Here is a 14576-nt window from a genome sequence, read left to right as displayed (position 1 = left end):
AGGCAAAATAGAAATCTAATTAAACACATGAATCATCATGGAAAATTTGGCAGATTCCAGGATTCACATTGACTGTGGTCTATAGACGAATGGGACAACTTATTCGTATTTCGTTGTTTAACAGTAACGTGATAAGGTTGATGAGTCATATTTAAATGTTGTTACTCTATAATATCCAGAGTCACACAACAACGATTTCTCATTTTACAAGATAGAAAACCTCTACTCCAAATAAGCGAAATAAGAGAGGCAAGTCAAAAATTATAATAATCCGGACATTTGAACAACGTTTGTTCCAAAGTCCTTATTATCATCTTAACTATATTTAATATAGTTTCGTTTCGTTTAATTCATTAGCCTACTAAATAAAGAAGATGCTACCAGTCAATAACGTTGTTGAAAAGCGCTTTAATTGTGGAGTGCTTCATATCACGTATTCTTGTAAATAGCCCACAAGTTTTAAAAAGTCGCATGCTACATTTGTTTTCACAAACCACAAACAATAACAGAACGTGTTCGCGCTTCGTACGTGCGTCGCATGCGGCACATGAAACCCAGACATGTCCCGTCCCCTGCCTGACCGCCCGCCCCGCTCCGCTTTTTCTTTCTCCCCCCCCGCTCTGCTCATCTATGTGCGTGATGACGTCTGTGCCCCTGGCAACCAGCCAATATGGGCGGGCCTTTGACGTCAACAGCTCATTCATAAGCCGGACATCAGGACTGTGTTGTATATAAAGCGCTGAGAGAGAGACAAGTACTATGAGGTATACGATATAACTTTTTATGAAAGGATTTAAGAACCAATAACAAATACGAAGAAAAGGAATATCTTCAATTTTTACACACTTTTTTGGTTCAATATCGAACTATCTTACTCGGAACAAAGGACTCCCGCCTAACTTCTCCAAGAAGCTCTCCGACTACAAGCCTCTTGTTCGGTCGTCCAGACTTTATGTATTTGGATTTACTGTTCCATTCCCTCTGCCCTACTATGGTCATTATGGAGGTACCGAACATCAACTGCGCGACCCTCCACGGGTTTCTGGAGGACGAGCCCCCGAGCTGCCTTGTGCTCGACTGCCGCTCGTTCCTGTCTTTCAACTCGTCCCACATCGCGGGCTCCAGTAACGTCCGCTTTAGCACTATCGTCAGGAGGAGAGCGAGAGGAGGCCTGGGACTTGAACACATTGTGCCCAACGAGGACACGAGAACCCGGCTACTGTCCGGAGAGTACCAGTCCGTAGTGCTGCTTGACGACCGGAGTTTGGACTTAAGCCAGGCCAAGAAAGATGGGACACTCATGCTTGCTGTTACAGCTCTGTGCCGCGACCCATGTGGAGTTCGAGTTTTTATTCTGGAAGGTAAGAGTTACAAAACAAAATGGACTTATCTTGTAGGGTATTTTCAAACGTAGATCCAGGCGCAATAGGGATTTCAGCTGTCATCACAGCAGCAGCTGCTGTTGGTGTGTAAACAATTTTCCAAAATAGCTCCACGAACAGTTGTCCACTATTTTGAGAGCTGTAGATGTTCGTGTATCTCTATTCTTTACACTGTCATCTGACCTCTATTGTATTTTTAACTTTTACAGGCGGGTTTGATGCCTTTTCCACTCAATATCCAGAGATGTGCTCCAAACCCACACCTCCACAAGGCCTCAGTCTACCCCTGAGTTCAAGTCATCCAGAGAGTGCTGGTCCAGGCTGCAGTCCGTGCAACACCCCCCTATATGACCAGGTTTGTGTTGTTTAACCCTTTCTTCAGGTTTTTATTAACTTGTATTATAAGATCTACAAATGTTTCTGTGCTGTTTCACTGACTAAATATTCTGTCCTCTTTTTAGGGTGGCCCTGTTGAGATTCTGCCCTTCTTGTACCTTGGTAGTGCCTACCATGCCTCCAGAAAAGACATGCTGGATATGTTGGGCATCACTGCGCTTATCAATGTTTCTGCCAACTGTCCAAACCACTTTGAAGACTCCTATCAGTACAAAAGCATCCCAGTGGAAGACAACCACAAAGCTGATATCAGCTCCTGGTTCAACGAGGCCATAGAGTTTATCGGTGAGTGTTTATAGCTGCTATTTTAGCTCACTTTGCACTCTTACAACTGCCAAAATGTGAGGGGCCTGTCCCAGCTGTCACCTCTGAGCCTGTTGTTGAAATACAAACAAAACTCCCCTCCCCCCTCTTCCTTGTTCAACTTCCAGATTTAAATTTTAAAATTTCCCTCCAAAACTGGCCAGCTGTCTTGGCACAGACTACCTTCTATTACAATAGTGGTTACATCATCATTCCTCAAAAAGGGAAGCCCCTTTTTCATTGTGAGGCAGTGTCTCCAAGCGGGTTCTGTTGTGGTTGGCTGGTTGGTTTGAATGGCTCCTTCCGCACGCCGCCCTTTGTTTTCTGGGACAAAAGGCAATTTCTCCTCACTCACGGCCCTCCTCCAGATCAATACCCCCAACAGGGGTCTGCTCCCCTCTTTTGTCTGCATTCAGACGCACTCCTCAGGGAATTGGCCCCAAGCTCCTGCCATGCATCCGACTCCTATTAAAACAGTTCCTGCTTCCTAATGGCACTTTTTGAATATGAATAGCCATGGAAGTGTTACAAGTAAATACTTCTGGTGCCTTCCTGTAACTGCCTCTTTTACATGTTCTATACCCTTATGAATATATACAGTTGACTAATCTGCCATGTTGTTTTCTTACAGACTCTGTCAGAAATAAGGGAGGACGCGTCTTTGTGCACTGTCAGGCTGGGATCTCTCGCTCTGCCACAATCTGCTTGGCCTACCTGATGCGCACCAACCGTGTGAAGCTGGATGAGGCCTTTGAGTTTGTCAAACAGCGGCGCAGCATCATCTCCCCAAACTTCAGCTTCATGGGTCAGCTGCTACAGTTTGAGTCCCAGGTCCTCGCTTCGTCCACCTGCTCATCAGAGGCGGGCAGTCCAGCTCTGGGAAACACCAGCACAGTCTTCAACTTCCCTGTGTCCATCCCTGTTCACACAGCAGCAGGGCAGCGCTCCTTCCTCCACAGTCCCATCACTACCTCGCCCAGCTGCTGAGACAAACAGACTTTTGTAATGGACTCAGACCTGATCAGTTTTGTTGATACTGGTTATCACAGAATGTTTGGGAGAAGCTAATTTGACCGGCCAAATCCTTGGCTGTAAGTAGGCCTTAATATTTCAATGGGAGACGTGATGGCCAGGCAGTATTTATGTCAATCCAGTGTAATAATGTGAGGAATACTTCACATTTGTAATCTAGAATGATGGAATTTGCGGAAAGAAACTGACTCAAATTTAGCTCTTTTGTGCTTGCCGTCAGATAATCATTTCGAATCATTTGTCTCAGGAATATTTGTTTATCTAGGTCAAATATTCTGTCCTTGCTGGTAGAGATAGCACTCAAACCTTTACCTAGCTCGGTCAGCTGAAGTAACGTTTTGACGAACAATGAATGTATCCCCCTGTTTCTGGTAAAGCTTTCCCCTTACTGACAGAAACACGTGCCTTGTGTGACATCATGTATCCACGCAAAAGTTAACATGTTGAGGATAACTGACCAATGAATACCTCATGTCTGTGTACTGTGTACTGCAGCGCTGAGACAGAAGATCCCCAAAAGCCAGTAAAATGGGGTCAAGTTGTCATAAGTGACTGTAAACTGACATATTTATTTAAGTAAAGTAATATATTTCTTTATCTCTATTTTTGCAAACGTTTACCAAGTGTTGTTGTTTTTTTTATACTGTTGAATAAATCGATTTTTTTTGTACTGAAATTGCATTCTCATGTTTGTCTTATCAAGTTTTACCACACAGAGATCACACAATAGCAAAAACAGACACTACACTTTAAAATCTTTACTAGTATTAGCTTGAAATCTCATTCTGTATGCAGAGGAATCCTATATATAGCCCATCGCAAAATCCTTAGCCCCACCATAAGGACCATGACATCACATTGCAGAGACCATTGTTTTTGCCACGTTCTCACGTCATTGTGCCGGGGAGCAGCAGGAGGTCTAAAGGAGCCCTCCCCTCTGCTGCCACAATAGGAACAGCTGCAAGGCGTTTGGGAAAAGCGCCACCGCTAAAGAGCAGCGGAGCCTCTGAAGAACTCCGGCCTTGTGTCCCATGCCCCACACTCCAATGGGAGGTGGAGACTCGGACACGGCCGTGAAAGGGAGAGGAATATGTTTGGGTTGCAAATTAGCCACAGCACTGCCTATGTGACCCTCAGAAGTGTGAGAAAAAAACCTGATGAGTCCCAAAGGTCTTCAACAGAGTTAGAATTGGAAATCAGCGAATTGAACTTGTGCTGTTCGCATTTTTTGGACAAAACATTAGGCTTACTTGTTAAATATAGTCTGAATTCAAGTTAAAATTGTGTCATCCAAACCTTCTGTATTCCACTTCTTGTGTGAAGACATGACCAATTTTTTCTTTCAATTTTTTTAAATGAGCAAGTGTATATCAATAATTTATGTGAGAACTTGTAAATTGAAATTCTCTCAGCAGTAGCATGTTAATTCCCTCACCGGCTTTTTGAGGCACTCGCCCTGTGGTCTGTGGTTACACGTGCAGCCCCATCCCCAAAACTTGCCACAATCTGCACCCCCTTTGTGAGAGGGGTTTCCTCTTGTCTGTGTGCGTGTGAATGTCGTTAGAGGCCTTTTATGATACGATGAAGGGGAGAGAGGTCGTCAAAAGGCACTATGGACATCACCACATTTGCATGCGGGTGTGACACAAATCAAGGTGTTAGCGCTGGAACAGAAGTCACAATAAGAAATGGCTCATCCCAAATGAACATGTACAACAAAAACAAACATTGTATCATTTCTGTTAAGTATTATATATAGGCCTCCGCTGTCTTTGGCTCATATATTTAACAGCAGTCAGTTTAATTAACAGGGTCCTTTGAAAATAAAGATTATATAATGTGCCAGACTGTCGTGAACACCACCCATTCACTTCATATACTCAATGTCATTCTGTAGCAGATTCTGATCTTATGGAGTAAAAGTGCAGTGGTGGAAGAAGTATATTCTTTTTTAAGTAAAAGTGCAGATACAGGACCAAAAATGTATTTAAGTAAAAGTAAAAGTATCTGATAAAATGTTTACTTAAGTAAAAGTACAAAAGTATGCATTGTAAAATTTAAGTAAAGTAAAAAGTCAAAGTATTTAAGAGTCTAATGTGCAGGAATGTCTTGAATCATTTGAATCAAACCAGGACTAAACGAGTAAACCGCTAACTCAGGTAAAAAACAGGAAGTTAACCAGGTCTAAACCCGGACTAAACTAAGTCAGGTCTAAAGCAGATCTGGTTCTAAAAGGGTAAACCACTACACAAAGTCTAAACAGGGACTTAAACATTTCATCGTAAAGAGGTCACTGAGAAAATAAAATACTTTTACTGTTAACCCATTTTAAAAATGTGGTGGAGTAGAAAGTAAAACGTTTTCATCATACAATGCACTTAAGTAAAGTAAAAGTACCTATAATTCGTACTTTTTTACTTGTACTTTTTACTTTGTTACTTTCCACCACTTTAAAAGTGTCTGTACAGGTCATTGACACAGGCTGCTCTGCTTTTGTAGTCTAGTCTAGTCTTGTTATCTTCAAACGCAAGGTTTTAGTTGGTCTCTTACTGGCAAGATTGACGCCAGAAATTTGAAGAATTCTAGATGATGTTCAACTGGATAATTTTCCCTCTGAGTAATTTAAGAACCAAGAAACTTTCTGTGTGGACTGTCTATTTCTCTGGTGAGAATGTGATTAACAGTAAAGCTAGAGTAATTACACTCATGCTTGAGTGCCTGAGCGATATTCCACACATTGATGTCACAGCACAATTCTCACCCAGTAAATCTAAAAAGGATTACCGGTACTATGACTGCAGGCCCATGTTACATCCACTGCCCTGTTGTGGCTTGCCCTAACCTTGAGAACCAACACCCATAGCTCAACATTTGGTTTCCCCTTTAGATCAAAATCTGCCATGACACAGACCAAATCAAGATTTGTATTTGCGTGATACAGAAACGATTCATATTTGCTACCTGTTAAAACAAACATTGGGCAAGCTTCAACGTCCATGTCAGACAGTCGTTGCATGACAAGAGCCGAGATAAAGGCAGATTTGACCCATGATAGGCACAGACTTGAATAGCTCGAGGAATGTTCTCAGGATGTTAAGTGTAAATGCTGTGTGAAGTGGCTTTCCTCACCGGCAGAGCCTTTTCCTCCATCTGAAAAGGTAAAACAATGGAAGAACTATGTTTAGTGTGTAGACTGTCAGGAGCCAAGTAGTGCATAACAAACAGAAAAAACGTTATATGTATAGTGTTTGGACACTATACATATAACTTAAATGCATGAATTGTATATCAGCATCCTACAACAAGGAAGATCATTTAACTAGTTGTTCCAATTTGTAATTTGGTTTTATGTAAACCTTTTGAGTGTACTATCATTATGACATGGGGTGAGGCCGATAGAGATTTATTAATCTATGCTTAATGGAAGGGTTTACCTGGGACCTTTGACTTCCTAGTAATAATAGTAATAATATTAATGGCCTCCACTTGTATTGCACTTTACAAGCCTGAGTTACCAAGTTTCTCAAAACGCCACACTGGAGTCATTATTCATTCACTCCATAGTGAGTGGGGCACAGTGGCACAGCGATTAGCGCTCGTGCTTCACAGCTAGAAGGCCCGGGTTCGATTCCCACCAGGGACAGGGCCTTTCTGTGTGGAGTTTGCATGTTCTTAGGTTTCCTCTGGGTACTCCGGTTTCCCCTACCACTAAAAACATGTACAATAGGTGAACCCTCCAGCCAGGTGTTGCTGATCACCAGCCTGGCTCCACATCATGGAGATGGGTCCCCGAGCGCCGGCCCATGCTGGCAGCTCACTGCTCCTACAGGTCGCCCCAGCGGCATTGAGGATGGGTCAAATGCAGAGGATTAATAAAGTATACCTTAACTTTAAGCAGTAGTCACAGCTGCTCCTGGGGTAGACTGATGGAAGCGAGGCTGCCAATCTGCGCCATCGGCCCCTCTGACTACTTACTCTACCATCTCTCATTCATTCTAGCCTCTTTTACACGTTTTTAATGGTCGGCAAAATCAGAGTACCCGGAGGTAACCACACAGGCAAACTCCACACAGAAAGGCCTGTTCCAGCCCAGGGATTGAGCGCTTTAGCTGTGACGCACGAGCACTAACCACTGCGGCACCAAAAGGTGGTGTAAAGTGTTTGCATACAATATGATGTCATGCAAATATCAGGAGGTCAGACCCTTTGACTTGACAGTATGTCGTTTGGACCTCAATGACCCTGAACGCAGCTTGTACTTTTCCACTGAGCCTGAGGTCTGGTGCTGTGTTCACAGGCAGAGCTAAGATCCTGTGTGGAGTATTTCAAGAATGTGAGGCATCCTGTCTTTTACGCTCGTTCAGTCTGCTCCAATGATGTCACCCCAAAAGATTTATGAAGGCATACACTCATGTCAAAAGCGCAAGCAGATGTTCGACATTAGGTTAAGAGAAGTAGCATAAGAACACCAGATCTATGGAGGGAAGTTACAGGGGACGCAATGTACTGTTTGCAGGGGTGTGTAGTAAGGAGATGGAAAACATAGATTACATTGTAAAAAATATCCAACTTTGATAGAGAAACCATGTGACGCTGTCCAACCATATGATTCAACTAAGCATTATCTAAACGTTGTGCAAACTTGTTTAGGTCTATAAATAATAGACACTGCCCACTTAATCACTTGCACCGCTGCACTGTACTGCACGTGCTTGATTGATATAATCGTCCTGTGTTCATTATTTATTTTCTATATCTCCCTACAGCTCATGATAAATTATTATGTTTTGCATGATATAAATATGAGTTAAAGGTGCAGTGAAAATCTCCAAATAATTGATCCCATGGAGCGTCCTGGAGACCACTGTGATGGACAGTAGAGGCGCAGTGCTGACCACTCATACAGCCGCTGGGTCACTACGAGGTCAAATAAGCACAAATATAAACTTTTCTTTTCATAATGCCTTAAAGCAATGCTCTTTGCTTTAATGGCCTGAGTTACTGGGAGGTAATATATATTGACTATTGTGTTGAAAGCTACACCAAGGAACATTTTTCCCAATAAATATTGTAAAACAAACAAATAAATAAATAAACAAACAAACAAACAAACAAACAACCAAACGTGTGTTTACTGTGAGCGGCTCACCTCTCATAAGACCTAACTAACTTCACTGGAAGCGGGACGTCGACAGCTCATCCCCAAGGAGATGTTGACTAAAGACAGCCAAATATGAGATTTAAATATCATTAAAAATAGGTCCTCATCCAAATCCACTCTTTGATTACTGGCATTTTCTGTGTCCAGCTGGTCATTAGGAGCAGGGTTTGTATTGCTGGCAACAGTATATTCCAAAATGCTAGTGTGCCTTTAAGTCATAATTCACTCGAAAACTAGGCCCACTTCTGGTTATAGAGCAGGCCAGCGCTGGGCATGAAAAATAAACTATAAGTGAACAGGTTGAACAATCAGGCAGAAGTGAAGTGGGCCAACTTTGAGAATTGTGTTTTAGTGCCCTCTTGTGGGGTAAGACTGTTGCTACAAATGACTGCAGCTGGCACTCAGTGTTGCTTCTTCTAAATGGCCTCACACGAACATGGGGGAGTATGTAGTCCAGTATAACGTAAGCAAAACCCACTGCAAAAGACACATTTAGGACTCACTTGGCCCTATTACAACACTGTTCCCTATTTATGAAGTGGATAATGTACACACCAAGGACCATTGGCTAAGGAAATAAATGCACTCAAATATCATAGGATTATGGCAGGCCTTGATTAGAGTTACCTTTTTCAGAAGTGCCTTAGTCGAGAACATTTCCTCCAGTTTTGGCTTTACCCTAATCTTTAAAAAGTGAGAAAAACGACAAAAAAGTGACATAAAAGTGTGAAAAATGTGACTACAACGCAACAACAAAGTTACTATCACTTTTGTAGGCGTTAGCTTTCAAATGAGGCATTACTCTGTTGCTCTGCAGTAGAGAAACTTTTAGATTTGGGTAACGACGAAAATGCACTCGGTTAATTCATTACTGTAGCTGGACTGCATACAGCTCTGTCAGCACTACTGTTAACGCTGACTGTAACTTATGAACTGGTCCCAAACAAACCCTGGGTTAAACTAACATGTCTATCACCTGTAACTGTGTATACCTGTTAATGGTTAACACTTAGGGCTTAAGTTGCAACCAGTTCAGCATCAGCTAAGGCACTGAATTCGATTCATTGTGTGTAGCAAAATGCAATATAACAAGCTGCAATCTTTGTACTCATCAACTTGGGCCATTTTCCTGTGAAATAAACTCTTGCCATTCAAATTGAAGCAGCAAAGAACATGATTTATTTCTGAGAGGTCTGAAACTGCCTATTCCTTTCACCCACCAGTAGCAGGTAGAGCGCTGACAACAACACATTTCTATCTGTCAAACCCCATGTGTGGCAGAAATAAGTTAACTCCGTCATAGAGAGACTAGATCGTCGACAGGACTGGGTTGATTGACTTGAGGACGTTTCGCTTCTCGTCACATTCATTGGGTTAAGGAAGTTTTCCTGACCTGTTTCAATTATTTCTATATTATCATGTAGTCACGATAAATAGGTCATCTACATTTCTTTTCTATATGCGAAATATTTCAACGGATAGCCCTCCAATAATAAATTCAGATTCAGACCCTGTAACAGCTGCATACCCATCCCACTGCTCTCAATCATTCTCATGCTGTTTGTGAACATTTGGGAATTCATTTAAGATATTTTCACATAATAGCATAGGCCGGAATCAAAAGAGCAGTATGAATGCTTCCTAAGCCCATGGTATGCAGACTTGTAGTATGCTATTCACTCACTCAAGGACAGGAATATTACCAGGCCCTCCCACATGACCTTCTTTAGAGCCGCTCCTGCCTCCATCCAACAGTTGTACACACACACACACACACACACACACACACACGCACACACACTGCTCCACGTGCCAAAACCCCCTCTTTACTTTATTGGACTGAATTGAGAGATAACCACGTGCTCTTGTTTACACTACTTCAAATTCGGGCGGGATTCTGCGCTGTCCAAAATCACACACAGAACCCCACACTTTCAGAAAACCAATGAAGCAGACAGACAGGCAGACAGGTTTCTCTTTTTTCTCTCTAAAAATGGGGAATAGTCAATCGAGCAAGTGCACCGACCAGTGGATGTCAAGAGCAGGCAACACACAAGGTAAGATTGTTTCAAAGCTCGGTACAATGTTGAGACTAATGCTACAAAAATCAATGACAAAAAGTAGGAGAAACACTGGTTTATAACAATGTGGTGGAAAGAAGAAGTTACCCTGATTTACATTGATGAATGTCCATTTTTTTTTTTTAAGCTACAGTACATGCAACATTTGAATGTATTTTGACATGACATGTCATTATTTAGCATGATGTTTTGGATACATTTGTTGACTGCTTGACGGTTATGAGACACAAAATGGTGTGTATATTTGTTCTGATTTGCTTGGCTACATCTTGTATTAAATATAGCTTACTGTTTGCCTTCATTGGCTGTGGCTTAGGCTCACTGTTTTTGAGGGCACAACACACAGACCTCTGCTGATGTCATATGTTTCCTGGACCCCCAGGGGCTGATGGGAAAAATGAAGCGAACTGTTTAGAGAAAAGAAAAAGGGAAGTCACTGGACATGCAGCAAGTTAATCCAGAGGGACAGAAAATAAACACAGGCTCAATGTTTGAAAACCTCTGCCTCTAAATGTTTGCAGCGCTTCCTCTGGGCTTGACGTGTTTATGCCACTGTGTTCTAAGCTGGAGAGGTTTTGTACAACTCAATCTATTTATTTACACAATAATGTGTCTTTCTTTTGTGGGTGCAGCAATTATGAAGAGATTATGATTCATACACAAAGGCACAGGAAGAAGGGAGAATTTGCTGAGTAGGGCTACTGCTGTAACATTAAAGGCACACTGAGTAACATTTTGGACTATATTGTTGCCAGCAATACCTAACATGCACGACCTGACACAGAAAATGCAATTTTTGTAGTGGGTAATCAAAGTTTTTGGATGAGGCCCTGCCTTCTTTAAATCTCGTATTTGGCTGCCTTCAGTCAACATCTCCATGGAGACGAGCTGGAGGCGTCCCACTCCCAGTGAAGTTACAGTCAGGTCTCAGGAGAGACCACAGTCAATCACAGCAAACGCAGGTTTGTTTGTTTGTTATCCAATAAAAATATCTCTATTAAAAAATAAATGCATGTATTTTATTGTATTTACTGGGTGAAATGTTACACAGTGTACCTTTAAAATAGAGATATGTTTAAAGATACCGATTAATTTGAAGTGTTGAAGTGTTTTTTGTATTGTTACTGGGATTATATTTTTGAACATGCACTAATAATCTATAATCTGTTACCTGGGACAATAGCTGGAAATGATCTATTTCCATAATCTGGTGCAGTAGCTACATATTTGTCTCCAAGACCATTATGTATAAAACAAGCGGTATCATTTCGAAACATTGCTCAAGTAAACACAATGAAGTCTACATAATATTCTTATGCTAGGAGACATTTGATATTTTCTCAGGCTATAATGAAATTGTATTCTGGACATGAAGAACAGTTTTAGTCAAAAGTGATAAGCAAATTCCCTGTTTCAATGGAGGTGACGGTTTGTGCGTGTCCAACACGTATTTATTCAGGCAAGAGCTGCCGTTAGAGGGTGCTAAAACACCACATACTCAGACCACTCAGGGCGTTACTTTCCGGGAGCACGTCAGGACCCGACTTTGGCAAGTATGAGGATGAGTTCATTGGACTATTATAAAGCCAGCTACTACGTCTATCCCCCCCTATTTAACTGGACTGCAACGTGACAGACTGTGTAAATGGTAAATCAAAGTGATTTACAGGAACCACTCACCCATTCACACACTCATTCATCCACCAGTGTAGCAGACACTGGAGGCTAGGTGGGTGAAGGGTCTTGCCTAAGGACACAACGACAGTGTGCACGGGATTCTAACCCCTGACCTTCCTATCATGAGACGACCCGCTCTACCATCTGCGCCACTGTCGCCCTGCGTACGTTTACATACCATGAAAAGCCACATTTAGACATTGTTTTCTTTAGAAAAACTGCCCAGCATGATCCAGCTGCTACTTTGTATGACTCTATACATTCAGATTTCAGTAGGATTTATTGTTTTCCGAGCCCTCTGGATCAGAGGTGGTATGAACGGTGTGAACTGTACTTTTTTTCTTCATCTTTTTCTACTTTTCTACTTAAATAATATTATTTTGAAGTATCCGCAGTATTACTTTAGTAAAACCTTTTGTGTTACCTTTTCCACCATGAGTAGTATAGGCCATAAGTAATCAATCAATCAATCAATCAATCAATCAATCAATCAATCAATCAATCAATCAATCAATCAATCAATCAATCAATCAATCAATCAATCAATCAATCAATCAATCAATCAATCAATCAATCAATCAATCAATCAATCAATCAATCAATCAATCAACCAACCAATCAATCAATCAATCAATCAATCAATCAATCAATCAATCAATTTTGTTGTGCCATACCTACAGAATTGTTTCTGTAGAATTGTTTCTGTTTCTGTAGGTAAGCATAAATCAGACTATGCTTAAATACTTAGTCCTAATCAGTACTCGAGTAGTATATTTACCCAGTATTACTTTTACAAGAATAACTATTTTGGTCTCTACATTGCACTTCTGAATGAGTCATGTGATTTCAAAGCAACGTCTGGGTGAATACTCGATTCTGATTGGCTGGCAGGTGTCCGTTAAAAAGTGATAATGTACACCTAGCCCGGCAACAGTTAAAAAACAGTTAAATCACGTTCTATATCACTCCACTGCAGCTGTTTCCATAGTAATGATAAATAATAATTGAGCTGGAACTAGTTTCAGGTAAAACTGATTAAAAAGTGAAATAACTCCTGCCCAGGACTTAAAAAAATAAGCAAACAGGCCCCAATGAACAGTTTCAGTTCGTGGTACCATGGCATCAGCGGGATAATGCACTTCGAGGTGTCCATCAGAATAACTGGATTCCGCGGAAGCAACCGTCCTCCGGTTCACGTCGGACGGTTCACGCCTCCGCGGCGTCCAGTTATTTCTGATAATGGACACCTCGTCGTGCATTATCCGTTACTTAACAAAATATTGTGGCCACTCTCTGGGCATGTGATGACTTTTGAACCCTTTGATGGATGTAGATAAAGCTGTTGTAAAAACTCGTGTTGAGTTTCTGACTAGACTTGACGTGGAACACAAAGATCCATCAACATGACGGCTTCATCTGTTGTTTGCGCATCTTTTCGTCTTCAACAGTTTCTGTCAGATTGCACAATTTTTCGCAGTTAAGTAAGAGAGCCTATATATGATGGATGCTCACTGCGCGTGTTTGCGTGTGGGGTTTAGGCGACTGCAGAATCATTACCCGCCTGGCTGTCTCTCTCTCACATGTCATGGGGCTCCTCGGGGAGTGAGTTAAAAATTCAGTAGTGTCTCAATTATTGAAGAGGCTGTTCAAATAGAATGACAATTATTTATAATAAGCCATTGAAACAAGAAGGCCTTGTTCTATCATTCTGCTGAATTATTTTACATTTAATATAGGCACATGGTATAATGCTTTACACAAAAAAATCTTCTGCTGATTGTGTTAAATGTTCTTTTAAATAATGCTCTACACATTTTTAAACTCAGATGAATTCAGACTAGAATAGCACTGGCGACATTTTCCACATTTGAACTACCTTAGCACTTTAACTGCTAAGCCAATATTTACTAAGCAAGACGCTAGGGTAAATAAACTCGATTTGGCCTCAGCTTTCTCACTGCAGCTAATAACCCTATGGGACAGCAGATACGCTTTAGGAAAGGAAGTTCTCATATTTACGAGTTCCCAAAATAGCGTCCCGTCACCCAGGGCTCTCAGTATATCAGTGTCCTTGTCCAAAGCGTGGGGCCCAGCTCAAGGATCCCACATGTGTCACAGACCCCGGTCCTATAACCAGGGAGGCATAGCGAGTAGGAAACGGGCAGATTGAGAAAATAATGAGTAAGGTAAATACAAGAACTTCAGACAAAAGCGTCCGGGCAGTGTGGGCATTATAGACAGGAAAAGCGACACAGATGGCGGAAGCTCTTATGCGTCGAAGGTGATCTCAGTGACTGTGAAACTGACCCCGTCCTGCAATCAAAGCCGCGTATTACATAACATGCTGGTTATGCTGGTTTTGTCATCCATCTTGTCAATGAAGGCTAGGACGGCTCCAAAATGTTACAAGTTGTTTACCTGCTTTTAGCCCCGAGAACATAGCAGCCTGAGTTCATTGTAAGAGGAGAAGAGCTGGCCTGTGCTCCTCTTGCTTGAAAGTAGTCTTTGATGTGTGGTATGCAGACCATCTATGGAGCAGGAATC

At 41.8% G+C, this 14576-nt stretch overlaps 1 protein-coding gene across 1 annotated transcript; it reads left to right on the top strand.

The window, feature by feature from the left end:
- The first annotated feature begins 749 nt into the window (after positions 1-749).
- dusp1 (dual specificity phosphatase 1) lies at positions 750-3774 on the top strand. The gene is made up of 4 exons (XM_079556401.1): positions 750-1361; positions 1592-1737; positions 1844-2063; positions 2713-3774. Exons 1-4 carry the CDS (start codon positions 953-955, stop codon positions 3066-3068), a joined length of 1131 nt encoding a protein of 376 aa, XP_079412527.1. The 5' UTR covers positions 750-952; the 3' UTR covers positions 3069-3774.
- Positions 3775-14576: the final 10802 nt, after the last annotated feature.

The sequence above is a fragment of the Gobius niger genome (genome assembly GCF_951799975.1).
Source record: "Gobius niger genome assembly, chromosome: 5".
Lineage (NCBI taxonomy): Eukaryota > Metazoa > Chordata > Actinopteri > Gobiiformes > Gobiidae > Gobius > Gobius niger.
The sequence above is the reverse complement of the archived record's forward strand: the minus strand, read 5'-3'. Positions and strand labels throughout refer to the sequence as shown.